We start from the raw sequence: 15,193 nt of genomic DNA on the forward strand, positions 1-15,193 counted from the left end.
CGCCGGAAAATTGAGCATTAGAATATGGGTGCAGTGTGTACGGTGTGGGCCCACCTGGACCCAGGTGCCCGCGTGCACCGCACACATTGCACCCATTATAGAAACGCCAATGACTGTCAACCTAAGTGAGGTCTACCTAAGGACCATACCCCGTTTCCAAAGATGCGTATGCAGCTCATGACGCAGGCACGGTATGCAGTTATTCACTACACGTGGCCACATTCGCCACGTAAGTGCGACTCGGGATTGGGCTCTCTGTTTGTAGTAGCATTCCCATGGCAGGACTGTGTTCTAGCACTTCTCCTAATGGGCCTGATTGTGAGTCAGATGCCTCCAATGTGAGTGATTAAGCGTCTGAGTTTGCAACCGGTTCAGTGACACGCCTGCGACATTCTTATAACACGCCTGTAAGATGGTCCATCTCTGTGCGTCTGCCTATCCACCTCCTGTGTGCATACAGACAGCACCAATCAGGTCTGAATTAGGCCCCATGTGCACTGCAGGTGGGGCGGATGTAACATGTGCAGAGAGAGTTAGATTTGGGTGGGGTGTGTTCAAACTGAAATCTAAATTGCAGTGTAAAAATAAAGCAGCCAGTATTTACCCTGCACAGAAACAAAATAACCCACCCAAATCTAACTCTCTCTGCACATGTTACATCTGCCCCACCTGCAGTGCACATGTTTTTGCCCAACTACTAACAAACTTGCTACTGTGATCAGGTCTGAATTACCCCCAGTGTGTCTATGTACAGTTATACAACCTCTCACTTTTGTTTTGTGGCTTTCTCTTCCCCTCACAGGCAACCTAATCTGGGCCAAGATCGGTCCCGTTGGAGCTGTGGTGGTTTTCGTCATCCTGGTGGCTGTCGGTGGCTACATGATAAAAACCAGAGAGAAGTAAGGGGCCGCGCTGGACACACTGCTGAAATGTCTTGTTTACCAGGCAGCTGCTTCCATGGCTCCAGCACAGTGCTAATTAGCTCCACTCCTCCTGCCAGATTCCAGTCAGTCTTTGTGATCATATTAAACAAGTGTTCAGCACTGAATGGGAGCAGGGCCTCACCCTGACCCTGACTGGAATAAATATGTTGTGGTCTCAGCTTTAGCAGGGAAAAATCCAACGTTCCCTAATGGGGCGAATGCTACAATGGTAAATGCATCTGCTTGTCCTCCGCTCCCCTGGTTCATCTGCCATTCAAAAGTTCAGAACATCTCTTACAAAAGTCGTCAGAATAGCAATGGAGCAAGTGAACAATACTGTGCTCTATTATAGAGTTCTAGAACGGGGAATGCTTTAGGCCTATTATTATCACAGTTATAAAGTGTTATTTATCACTGCAATTTGACTTTATTATACTTATCACTATATAGCGCCCAATCGGCTGTACAAAGCTGCTGCAACCGGTATTACACACACACGGAAAAATTCTAATAGCTTAAATAACAAAAATAAAAAATAAAATAAAAGGTTTTATATCTATAGAATGAACATTGATGTAATATAGAAGTTAAAGCATATCTACCAACCGGGATGCGGTCAGGATGCCGGCGATCGGGGTATGCCGGTGTTAGGGGTCTATTTACTACACCTTGGATGGAGATAAAGCGGACGGAGATAAAATACCAGCCAATCAGCCCCCAACTGTCATTTCACAGGCTGGGTTTGAAAAATTACAACTAGGAGCTGATTGGCTGATACTTTATCTCCGTCCACTTTATTTCCATCCAAAGCTTAGTAAACAGACCCTTATGTCTTATAACTGCTGGCATCCTGTCCACCAGTATATCGTATCACACCCCTACAAACTGCACACCTGGAGATAACAGTGATTTCTTCCAAGGTGGGGCAATAGCCCCAGTCATTTTTAAAGGCAAAGGAATTATTCTCAATCTATTTTTTCAGTCTCCTCTTCCTATTACCACAGTCCTGAGATGGAACAGGATTAGCAGTGATACAAGTACTTCAGGAATACCTGATAAATAGGCTTCCATCGTCATCGTCTTCATCATTATCATTATGAAGATTTGAGTGTTGATGGAGAAGTCTGAGGATTGTAGGTTGAGGCGGATTTGGTAGGGCAAGGTGGGGGAGTTCCATAGCAGCAGCGAGGGAGAAGTTTTGGAAAAGGGAGTGAGCAGAGGTTATGATTGGAGGAAAAGGTCAGAGACGGAGTATTAGAGCTGGGGTGTACAGTATTTCATGATGAGGACAAAGATGTATGGGGAAATGTATGGGAGCATTTGTGAGGGCGTTGTAAGTGAGGGTGACCAGCTTCAAATGAATTGTAGTGGGAATAGGGAGCCAGTGGTCCATGTGTCTTAGCTAAACAGGCCACAAATGCTAGATCCATGCAACTCTAAATATGGATGTGAGGCTTGCACGTGCAAACAACAGCAAATTCGCACCAAGAGGCATCTTTCCACTGCACAAATACACTTATGTGCAACTCTAGATTCAGTCTTATGTTCAAAATTCAAAAAGGGATGGAGCTTACATAGAAGTGGGTGGAGTTTTGTCCCACAGTGGATGGTTGGGAGCATGGCTTAGTTTGCACTAGTTTCACATGTCTAGATGCTTGGAGGTATGTTACCGATCATGCTGAGAAGTGTCCAGTGTGCACAAGACTGGCAGTAAATGCACTGCACAGCATACATGGTACATATCATCTTAAGATAAAGCAAGATAAAATGGGCGCCCGTAGCCTTCAACCCTATGGGAACTTCCTAATGCTGCACAATTTGGTGAAAAGGGGAAAGTTGCTATCCCCTAAAAAACGAAATAAAAAAAAAAAACCCAATCTGTGCGCAACAGGATCACATTTAAATATAATGTTTTATTAATAATCCAAGATATGGATGGGAAAAATAAGATATAGTATATATATATATAATATATAATATATGCAATATACTATTTACTTCAGGAGTGACCACACAATGAGATAAAGCAATTAATACAAATAACCTTTAAACCATCTAAAACTCATATGAAAAACCCGCAAAGGTATCACAGTCGCTCTAATCTGAACTAGTGGTATACTAATTCAGAGTATAATCCCTAAATAAAAATCACAATACAGTGCACTGATTCATTAGTTGTAAAATGTCCACATAGGCTGGCCAGCCTGTATTTACAAGAGATGTAATTGTTTTTTTCTGTTTACATATCATCTTAGCCTTCTCAGCTCTTTCTATGGCACAATCACCATTTCTTCACGGGAAGTTATATATTTCATAGTTATTCTTTGTATGCTTTTTTTCTGCAGAAAGAGCATGACAGAAAGTTCCAGTTTCATCCAGAAAGAGACCTCGCCGTCGTACAGTGGTGATACCTCCGCCAAGAAAAGTTCGGGGAAAATAGAGGTAAGAGGAACATTGCATTTTATTTTCATTTTGCTTCGTGAGATGTTCTGGTTGCGTCAGCATGTTACTTACTGTGCAAGTGTGGCCAGGGTTGGTGTATTTCCAAGAGGGAAATATGACAATGTCATGATGGGTAATTACTAACCTTGTGCCTCATTTACTAAACAGAGTAAATCTACAACCAAGATATTAGGTAGATTAATTGGAAGCCATTCTACTGTTCGGTATTTACATTTCTTCACATGTACAGTAAGTCTTCTCCTCCTTCTCTTTCTCCTCCTCCTTCTCTTTCTCCTTCTTCTTCTTCTTCTTCTTCTTCTTTCTCACAACTAATTCTTCCTCCTTCTTCTTCTTTCTCACAACTCATTCTTCCTCCTTCTTCTTCTTTCTCACAACTAATTCTATATCCTTTTTCTTCTTCTTTCTCACAACTCATTCTTCATCCTCCTTCTTCTCCTTTCTCACAACTCATTCTTCCTCCTCCTCCTTCTTCTACTTCTTTCTCATAACTCATTCTTCCTCCTCCTCCTTCTTCTACTTCTTTCTCACAACTCATTCTTCCTCCTCCTCCTCCTTCTTTCTCACAACTCATTCTTCCTCCTCCTTCTTCTCCTTCTATCTCACAACTCATTCTTCCTCCTCCACCTTCTTCTTCTTTCTCACAACTCATTCTTCCTCCTCCTCCTTCTCCTTCTTTCTCACAACTCATTCTTCCTCCTCCTTCTCCTTCTTTCTCACAACTCATTCTTCCTCCTCCTCCTTCTACTTCTTTCTCACAACTCATTCTTCCTCCTCCTCCTTCTACTTCTTTCTCACAACTCATTCTTCCTCCTCCTCCTTCTACTTCTTTCTCACAACTCGTTCTTCCTCCTCCTCCTTCTTCTACTTCTTTCTCATAACTCATTCTTCTTCCTCCTCCTCCTCCTTCTTCTACTTCTTTCTCACAACTCATTCTTCCTCCTCCTCCTTCTTCTACTTCTTTCTCACAACTCATTCTTCCTCCTCCTCCTTCTTCTTTCTCACAACTCATTCTTCCTCCTCCTCCTTCTCCTTCTTTCTCACAACTCATTCTTCCTCCTCCTCCTTCTCCTTCTTTCTCACAACTCATTCTTACTCCTCCTCCTTCTTCTTTCTCACAACTCATTCTTCCTCCTCCTCCTTCTCCTTCTTTCTCACAACTCATTCTTCCTCCTCCTCCTTCTCCTTCTTTCTCACAACTCATTCTTCCTCCTCCTCCTTCTTCTTTCTCACAACTCATTCTTCCTCCTCCTTCTACTTCTTTCTCACAACTCGTTCTTCCTCCTCCTCCTTCTTCTACTTCTTTCTCATAACTCATTCTTCCTCCTCCTCCTTCTACTTCTTTCTCACAACTCATTCTTCCTTTTCCTCCTTCTTCTACTTCTTTCTCACAACTCATTCTTCCTCCTCCTCCTTCTTTCTCACAACTCATTCTTCCTCCTCCTCCTTCTCCTTCTTTCTCACAACTCATTCTTCCTCCTCCTCCTTCTCCTTCTTTCTCACAACTCATTCTTCCTCCTCCTCCTTCTTCTTTCTCACAACTCATTCTTCCTCCTCCTCCTTCTTTCTCACAACTCGTTCTTCCTCCTCCTCCTTCTTCTACTTCTTTCTCACAACTCATTCTTCCTCCTCCTCCTTCTACTTCTTTCTCACAACTCATTCTTCCTCCTCCTCCTTCTTCTTTCTCACAACTCATTCTTCCTCCTCCTCCTTCTACTTCTTTCTCACAACTCATTCTTCCTCCTCCTCCTTCTACTTCTTTCTCACAACTCATTCTTCCTCCTCCTCCTTCTTCTTTCTCACAACTCTTTCTTCCTCCTCCTCCTTCTACTTCTTTCTCACAACTCATTCTTCCTCCTCCTCCTTCACCTTCTTTCTCACAACTCATTCTTCCTCCTCCTCCTTCTTCTACTTCTTTCTCACAACTCATTCTTCCTCCTCCTCCTCCTTCTTCTTTCTCAGAACTCATTCTTCCTCCTCCTTCTTGTTCTATTTTGTAGGGGCCACAAAGTTTTTGCAGTGCCGTAAGGGGTATGTACACAGTAATAGTAAAAAGGGATAGGGCTGTGGTACTGTAAATTTACAATAACACATCACTGGACAATACAGGGGAATAAAACTAGACTAGACCAAAGAATGAGGGTTGGGGATCAAATGCTTCTTGACAGGCAAGGGGAGGTGAGTTATTTAAGGGGAAGGACATAAAGACTCAGTGCATATCTTCCAACATTCAGAAAGAGGGAAGAGGAATGATTTCATTGCACATCTGAAACGGTTGCATGACCTCAAGGGATGGGTGCGTGGCCTAGTGTTAATGGCGTATGCCTGTATGTCACACCCCCATTTTTCGTGTCATGCTCCATTCACCGCTGCTAAGCAGAGCAGCAGGTGAGAGTGAGACCTCTCGACCCTCCCACCCCCCTCCACTGTACAATGTGGAAGTCAGAACAGCATCAAAAGGCATGCACACAAAGACACTGACAAGAAGACACTGAGACAAGGAAACAAGGAGCACTGGAAGACAGTGATAGGGAAATACATGAGAGACGAGGGCCGTGCTCATGAGAACTTGTTGTACATGCTAAGGGGAGAATATACCCCAACTACTGTAGCTCTCTGATATGTTTCCAAACACCACTGCATTTCTATAAATTAAATATATAGAAATATTGTTGCCACGACAGAGACAATGTTTATAATATTGCGCCATCAGGCGAAGTGACATTCCAGGCTAGCATGGTTGCAAAATTCCAGTATCATGTGGGTGTGGCCAGTGCTGTGTGGGTGTGGCCAGTGCTGTGTGGGCGTGTTCACCCTACACTATTAACCCCAATGAGTCCCACAAAATTCAGAACCACTATGTACCATTTTATAATATTCAAAACCTCCATGTACCATTATATAATATTCAGAACCACCATGTACCATTATATAATATCCAGAACCACCATGTGCCATTATATAATATCCAGAACCACCATGTTCCATTATATAATATTCAGAACCACCATGTACCATTATATAATATTTAGAACATCCGTGTACTATTATATAATATTCAGAACCACCATGTACCATTTTATAATATTCAGAACCACCATGTTCCATGATATAATATTCAGAACCTCCATGTACCATTATATAATATTCAGAATCTCCATTTACCATTATATAATATTTCGACCCACCATATTCCATTATATAATATTCAGAACCACCATGTGCCATTATATAATATTCAAAACCACGATGTACCATTATATAATATTCAGAACCACCATGTACCATTATAAAATATTCAGAACCACTATATTCCATTATATAATATTCAGGTCCCCCATGCACCATTTTATAATATTCAGAACCACCATGTTCCATTATATAATATTCAAAATAGCGATGTGCGCTGGACATTTTTCGGGTTTTGTGTTTTGGTTTTGGATTCGGTTCCGCGGCCGTGTTTTGGATTCGGACGCGTTTTGGCAAAACCTCCCTGAAATTTTTTTGTCGGATTCGGGTGTGTTTTGGATTCGGGTGTTTTTTTTTTTACAAAAAAACCTCAAAAACACCTTAAATCATAGAATTTGGGGGTAATTTTGATCCCATAGTATTATTAACCTCAATAACCATAATTTCCACTCATTTCCAGTCTATTCTGAACACCTCACACCTCACAATATTATTTTTAGTCCTAAAATTTGCACCGAGGTTGCTGGATGACTAAGCTAAGCGACCCAAGTGGCCGACACAAACACCTGGCCCATCTAGGAGTGGCACTGCAGTGTCAGACAGGATGGCAGATTAAAAAAAATTGTCCCCAAACAGCACATGATGCAAAGAAAAAAAGAGGTGCACCAAGGTCGCTGGATGGCTAAGCTAAGCGACCCAAGTGGCCGACACAAACACCTGGCCCATCTAGGAGTAGCACTGCAGTGTCAGACAGGATGGCAGATTAAAAAAATAGTCCCCAAACAGCACATGATGCAAAGAAAAAAAGAGGTGCACCAAGGTCGCTGCATGGCTAACCTAAGCGACCCAAGTGGCCGACACAAACACCTGGCCCATCTAGGAGGGGCACTGCAGTTTTCTAGCGAGAGGATGAGTGCTTCCATCCTCATGTGAAGCTGAACCACTAGCCATGAACATAGGCCAGGCCCTCAGCCGTTCCTTGCCACTCCGTGTCGTAAATGGCACATTGGCAAGTTTACGCTTCTCCTCAGACGATTTTGATTTAGATTTTTGGGTCATTTTACGGAAATGTAATTTTTTGGATTTTACATGATCTCTACTATGACATTGGTCATCGGCCTTGGCAGACGACGTTGATGGCATTTTATCGTCTCGGCCATGACTAGTGGCAGCAGCTTCAGCACGAGGTGGAAGTGGATCTTGATCTTTCCCTATTTTACCCTCCACATTTTTGTTCTCCATTTTTTAATGTGTGGAATTATATGCCAGTAATATATCAATAGCAATGGCCTACTACTATATATACTGTGCACAACTGAAATGCACCACAGGTATGGATGGATAGTATACTTGACGACACAGAGGTAGGTAGAGCAGTGGCCTACTGTACCGTACTGCTATATATTATATACTGGTGGTCAGCAAAATTATGCACTGTCCTACTACTATATATATACTGCGCACAAAAACTTAAATGCACCACAGATATGGATGGATAGTATACTTGATGACACAGAGGTAGGTAGAGCAGTGGCCTACTGTAACGTACTACTATATATTATATACTGGTGGTCAGCAAAATTATGCACTGTCCTACTACTATATATATACTGCGCACAAAAACTTAAATGCACCACAGGTATGGATGGATAGTATACTTGACGACACAGAGGTAGGTAGAGCAGTGGCCTACTGTACCGTACTGCTATATATTATATACTGGTGGTCAGCAAAATTATGCACTGTCCTACTACTATATATATACTGTGCACAAAAACTTAAATGCACCACAGGTATGGATGGATAGTATACTTGACGACACAGTGGTAGGTAGAGCAGTGGCCTACTGTACCGTACTGCTATATATTATATACTGGTGGTCAGCAAAATTATGCACTGTCCTTCTACTATATATATACTGTGCACAAAAACTTAAATGCACCACAGGTATGGATGGATAGTATACTTGACGACACAGAGGTAGGTAGAGCAGTGGCCTACTGTACCGTACTGCTATATATTATATACTGGTGGTCAGCAAAATTATGCACTGTCCTACTACTATATATATACTGCGCACAAAAACTTAAATGCACCACAGGTATGGATGGATAGTATACTTGACGACACAGAGGTAGGTAGAGCAGTGGCCTACTGTACCGTACTGCTATATATTATATACTGGTGGTCAGCAAAATTATGCACTGTCCTACTACTATATATATACTGTGCACAAAAACTTAAATGCACCACAGGTATGGATGGATAGTATACTTGACGACACAGAGGTAGGTAGAGCAGTGGCCTACTGTACCGTACTGCTATATATTATATACTGGTGGTCAGCAAAATTATGCACTGTACTCCTACTATATACTACAATGCAGCACAGATATGGAGCGTTTTTCAGGCAGAGAACGTATAATACTGGTGGTCACTGGTCACTGGTCAGCAAAACTCTGCACTGTCCTCCTCCTATATAATACTGGTGGTCCCCAGTCCCCATAATAAAGCACACTGAGCACAGATATTTGCAGCACACTGAGCACAGATATGGAGCGTTTTTCAGGCAGAGAACGTAGATATTTGCAGCACACTGAGCACAGATATTTGCAGCACACTGAGCACAGATATTTGCAGCACACTGAACACAGAAACTGAGAGAACGCCAGCCATGTCCTCTCACTATCATCTCCAATGCACGAGTGAAAATGGCAGCGACGCACGGCTCCTTATATAGAATACGAATCTCGCGAGAATCCGACAGCGGGATGATGACGTTCGGGCGCGCTCGGGTTAACTGAGCAAGGCGGGAAGATTCGAATCTGCCTCGGAACCGTGTAAAATGGGTGAAGTTCGGGGGGGTTCGGATTCCGAGGAACCAAACCTGCTCATCACTAATTCAAAACTACCATGTGCCATTATATAATATTCAGAACCACTATATTCCATTATATAATATTCAGATCCTCCATGTACCATTATATAATATTCAGTTCCCCCATGTGCCATTATATAATATTCAGAACCACCATGTGCCATTATATATTCAAAACCACCATGTGCCATTATATAATATTCAGAACCACCATGTACCATTATATAATATTCAGAACCACTATATTCCATTATATAATATTCAGATCCTCCATGTACCATTATGTAATATTCAGAACCACCATGTCCCATTATATAATATTCTGAACCATTGACTAATATTCCTTTTTTAATAGTCAGAAGAGATCAGCACGGTGGAGGTAAAATGACCCACAAGGTAGGTACACAGCTGTTTGCGTCATGTGTGTTAATGATGGGCAATAACATTATTCCTGTGTGGTGTAATAATATTCAGAAGTGGTAACACGGGTGGGAAAATAAAACATAACACCTGGATATTGGTGAATATGTGTTTGTCAGTAACCTGTCACAGTTAGTATTACCCTGCACTGCAGCGGCCATTTTGGAATAATCTCATTGTGGCCAGAGTGAGGAAGCTACAACTGTCCACATCCATTTATTTCTGCAAATGGCCGCCGCCATTTCTCCAAATACTTTACCTCAGCCCGACATGACTACGGTCTGGTCCCACATCACAAGACAATAATGTAACATAAAACCCCAAATTATTACCAGTATATCATTGTACAGTGAACATTTGTGGCACTTGTTCATTTTAGGGTTGCCGTCTGACCCTTTTTGTTTTACCACGAACCAGTGTTTGTCAACATATTGTTTTGTGGCTCTGAAATGAACTGTCTGATGGGCCTGTCAGTTTTAGTGACATTAATAGTGATAAATGTCTGTTTTGTCTCATCGCTGTGCTCTTTGTTGCTGTTTCTATAATTGTGCTTGTCGTGCAATCCTCAGGAACCAAATTAATTGTGATGTGGACGTATGTTGAGATGGGAAATATATATCTACAAATTGTGTCTGTTATTTGCTTAGCGAATTCTACCAATTAGTAGAAATGTCATAATGTAAAATATAATGTAAAATTGCAGTGTTGCTTTAGATGCCGGCAGTTACAGAACCCTGGTAATACCAGAATACATTCAGAGAATGAGGGGTTCGTGTCTGCAAGAGGTGAGAGGAACCTGGTGCTGCAGGAGAATGTCACACTGCACCACCCAGATCCTGTCATTGCGGAGGAGCCGCCATTTTAGTCTCACCCCATCTGAGAGTGACCCGTGGGTGCAACTCGCACACCCGTAGTAGTGATGCCACTGGCCTTATGCAAAACTCGCCATTTGTGTATGTGAAGAGATGTGGGCGACTGGTGACACTGTTACACCCTCTGCGTGATGTGCCCATGGAGTAATTTACTATATGGGGTGTTTAATTATTTTTAATCAATGAACAGTGACTATTATTTATCTCTTTTCATATATTTGGGTGTGGATCATAGAGGCGACCAGACTTAGGTCGACAGTGTCTAGTTCGACCACTATTGGTCGACATTAACTAAGTTGACACCTGAAATAGGTCGACACAAGTATTAGATCGACATGCACAAGGTTGACGTGACAAAAGGTCGACAAAAGTTTTTTTTTTTGGGGTGTCTTTTCTTCGTACAGCGACCGGGATCCCCAATTAGTGCACCGTGTCCTCTCGCATGGCTCGATTCGCTCGCCATGCTTTGGGCAATATGCCTCGCTCTGCTACCGCTGCGCTCGGCACAGGTTACCGTTCCCAATTGTAGTCCGTGCGGTTCGGAAAGTATGAAAAAGTTCAACAAATGAAGAAAAAAATGTGAAAAACTCATGTCGACCTAGTGCATGTCGACCAATAGTGGTCGACCTAGACACTATCGACCTAGAGAGCGGATATCCATATATTTACGTATATGGGTGGTCATTCCGAGTTGTTCGCTCGTTGCCGATTTTCGCTATGCTGCGATTTGCTGGTAAATGCGTACGCAGAGCGCATGCGCTAAGTTATTTAACACAAAACTTAGCAGTTTTGCTGGTGTTCGTGCGGCGCTTTTCAGTCGCACTGCTGATCGTGAGTGATTGACAGGAAAGGGGTGTTTCTGGGTGGTAACTGAGCGTTTCCCGGGAGTGTGCTAAAAAACGCAGGCGTGTCAGGGAAAAATGCGGGAGTGTCTGGAGAAACGGGGGAGTGGCTGGCCGAACGCAGGGCGTGTTTGTGACGTCAAACCAGGATCTAAACGGACTGAGGTGATCGCAGTCTAGGAGTAAGTCTGGAGCTACTCAGAAACTGCAGGGAATTATTTAGTAGCAATTCTGCTAATCTTTCATTCGCACTTCTGCTAAGCTAAGATACACTCCCAGAGGGCGGCGGCCTAGCGTGTGCAATGCTGCTAAAAGCAGCTAGCGAGCGAACAACTCAGAATGACCACCATTATCTGTTATTAATTTTTCTAATAGACAACAAATACATTTACATATTATATGTGTTCTTTTTTATTATTATTATTATTAATAATAAACACTGAAATTGGCAATTTTATAATAATGTCCATCAGAACTCACCATCGATGTGGATATTACCTACAGAATAGGAGTTTCTGGATTACCCTAATCTGGGCATTGTTGCAGCACATTGGTTTCTCCAATGTAAAGACAATATTGAAAGAATTTATTTTTGTTGCAAAATGTAAGAAAATATATATTTTTGATATGAAAAGTTATTTTTTGGACGAGGCGGAAGATCAGTTAAAGACGTTTAATTGTTAGTAACCCAGACGAAAGTATTTCTGCTCTGTAAGCCTATTTATTAAATAATTTGTGAGATAACCTAGAACACTTTTTTTGTTTTTTTTGTTAAGTATCCACTGAATGTGTTTATGGTGGACTGCAGAAAATGGCAAAAGCAGACCCATAAGTTTCATGGGGACTACTTAATTGAGCTTGTCCCCAGATCGTTAGTCCACGTAGCCCATGGGCAACCTTCTGCAGAGTTACCAGGAGAGGATCCCTCCCCGTTACTCGCACAGTCCGCAGACCGCACATGTGGAACACAGCGCTGAGGGAGAAGGAAAGGGATCACATTAGCGATCACTTCACTTATAACTCCGCAGGGACAGTCTACTGTCACCCATGTCGCTACGTGTCATTAGTAAAACCTCTTGATTTATTGATGTTTCATTTTTATTGGCGCAATAATAAATTATAATAATCGGTTGTAGAAAATGATAATTAAAAAGTGTGCCTCTTATTGAGTTGTAATATCCTCATAGTACACAAATGATGATAATTGGTCCAGATGGTCACTGTGGGCGGGTCCTGGTGCAGTTTAGCATTAGGCTCCGTCCTATTGGGCACAAGTCGGGCAAGGGATATTGCAGTTGTATTCACTCAAATACAAGGGTGCGTGGTTCGAGTGCGTTCTTATTGATTGGGCATGGCAGGCACACAGCTGGGTACGATTTGGCACATACACTAGTACACAGGTGAATCTGGTATTCTGCGGTAAATAGCCCATGGTCATTTAATATGGCCATTTACAGACATACTCACCAAAGGAAAAACATTCAGGAACTTACTAATTAAGAGGTCTATTTACTAAGTCTTGGATGGAGATAAAGTGCCAGCCAATCAGCTCCTAACTGCCATGTCACATGCTGGGTTTGAAAACTGACAGTTAGGAGCTGATTGGCTGGCAACTTATCTCTATCCACTTTATCTTCATCCAAGGCAACGTACATAGACCCCTAAACCATGAAACAAGACAACCAACAACTTTGATCTCCAAGTAGCTTTCCTTCCATTGTCTAATTTGGGAAACTGTTTTCTCACTTTATTTGCAGAACCGATTTCTCAGCATTTCAGAAAGAATCCTGCTGAGCAAGAGGAAGCAAGCTCCAACTGTGGACTCTGAGTATGCAAACATTGACTTTACCAAGAGAAACGTAATGGACATCTACTCCTCCCCCGAGGAGCTTACCGAATACGCGGAAATCCGAGTCAAATGACGGGCACTTATCTAACAGCACAAACATAACTGACGCACTGTCCGGCCGCCACCACAAAACGTCAATAGCCCTTGTTCTATCGGAGATTTGGAAAAAAAGAATGTAATCACAGTTTTCTATCTATCTATCTATCTATCTATCTATCTATCTATCTATCTATCTATCTATCTATCTATCTATCTATCTATCTATCTAGCCAGAGGTAGCACAACTGTCTTGTAATCCATAGCAAACAGATTAACATTTGCTTTCATTACACTGTTCCTTACACTAATAAAAGCTATCATCTGATTGGCTGCTATGCATTATGGGATATTTATGCTACCTATGGCATAATACTGAATAACTTTAAACATTTACTGCATACAAGGTAGAGAACTGAGGTGTTTCTCATATCTGTATTATCTAGACAAAGATGTGTGTTAATAATTATTATACACATGTGTTTTTATTTAATGCTGAAATGTTGGCCGAGAACTGATCACAGCATGTTTAATAATGTAATAATGGGGCTTATCGATATATTTATGTCACATCTATATTATTAGTCCATAAGCTGTAATGATATTTAGAGACCTTTGAACTTAACAATACCTCAGAACGAGTCAAATGTAATAACCACTATATATTTGATGCATTGGGTTTTGAGTTCCAGGCCATGTCTTCAGATGAGCTATCCCGCCAATGGTTTCAGTGTTACGAATATCAAGCCAAGATGGGGAATCTGAATGGCAGGATTAAATGTAAAAAAATATATTTATTTTCCACATCTGTGTATTTTCTGTGGCTGGATAGGCAGCCTGATGAGACCACTCCGGATAATGCGGCCAGTTGTGTCAGGGGAACTGGGTAACTATCAAGCCGTATTACGGTTTCATCTCCCTACCCATAATCCTTTGTGCTGTTAGTAAAAAAAAAAAAAAGAGAGAGAGTACTGAAGTGTTCCTGTGTGTCTATAGTGTGCTCGGTCGCATCCAGTTGCTGGATCAGATAGCAAATGGACTGGGTGTACTGAGTCCTGAGCGCCGGGAATTACGGTAGCTGAGCCCCCTTTCCACCAAGTCATTGCCTGTTTGGAAGGGCAGGTTATTCTGTAGTTTGTGAGGGAACTGGCACCTTATGATGCAGTTTAGGGGACATCATTCTAAAGGGATCCGGTCACGAATCCTGGTGGTCGGAATCCCGGCAGTCAAATTACCGATGCCAGAATCCCAACCGTGGTTGAAATTCTGGTGCTGGCATCCTAAAAAAGGAACACCAACCCAGCTCCAGAATTCCAGCCGCCGGGATCCCGAACGAGTGTGGAAAGGAACGCCAGGAAGGTAAGCCGTGGGGGAGGGGAAGGGGTTATGTTTAGGCTGTGGGGGTAGGGTTAGGATTAGGTTGTGGGAAACGGATGGTTAAGGTTAGGCTGCGGGGAGGGGGGTTAGGTTTAGGCACACTCGGGGAAAGTTAGGGTTATGCTGCAGGAGAGGGCGGGTTAAGGTAAGGCAGCAGGGAGGGTGGTGGGGGGGGTTAGGTTTAGGCACCACAGGGGAGGGGGAGGGAGGGTTAGGGGGGCATTGGGGTAAAGTAACTATACTTAATTCTAATCCTCGGGATGCCGCGGACAGTCTTCTGACCGCCGGCATTCCGAACTCCAGCATTTCCTACCCAACACAATTTTTATAAAAGGACAAGTGGAGAA

At 42.5% G+C, this 15,193-nt stretch overlaps 1 protein-coding gene across 3 annotated transcripts in view; it reads left to right on the top strand.

The window, feature by feature from the left end:
• The window catches only part of MAG (myelin associated glycoprotein), a 236,526-nt gene extending 222,264 nt beyond the window's left edge, over positions 1 to 14,262 (top strand). For 2 of the 3 annotated variants that reach the window (XM_063942280.1, XM_063942279.1), the window contains exons 9-11: positions 803 to 899; positions 3,269 to 3,365; positions 13,342 to 14,262. In XM_063942280.1, coding sequence (XP_063798350.1) covers positions 803 to 899; positions 3,269 to 3,365; positions 13,342 to 13,506 — 359 coding nt within the window. In that variant the 3' untranslated portion in view covers positions 13,507 to 14,262. Of the gene's footprint in view, positions 1 to 802; positions 900 to 3,268; positions 3,366 to 9,805; positions 9,847 to 13,341 lie in introns of all 3 variants that reach the window. The other variant, XM_063942281.1, reaches the window with a different exon arrangement.
• Positions 14,263 to 15,193: the final 931 nt, after the last annotated feature.

Source organism: Pseudophryne corroboree, chromosome 10, assembly GCF_028390025.1.
Source record: "Pseudophryne corroboree isolate aPseCor3 chromosome 10, aPseCor3.hap2, whole genome shotgun sequence".
Taxonomy (NCBI): Eukaryota; Metazoa; Chordata; class Amphibia; order Anura; family Myobatrachidae; genus Pseudophryne; species Pseudophryne corroboree.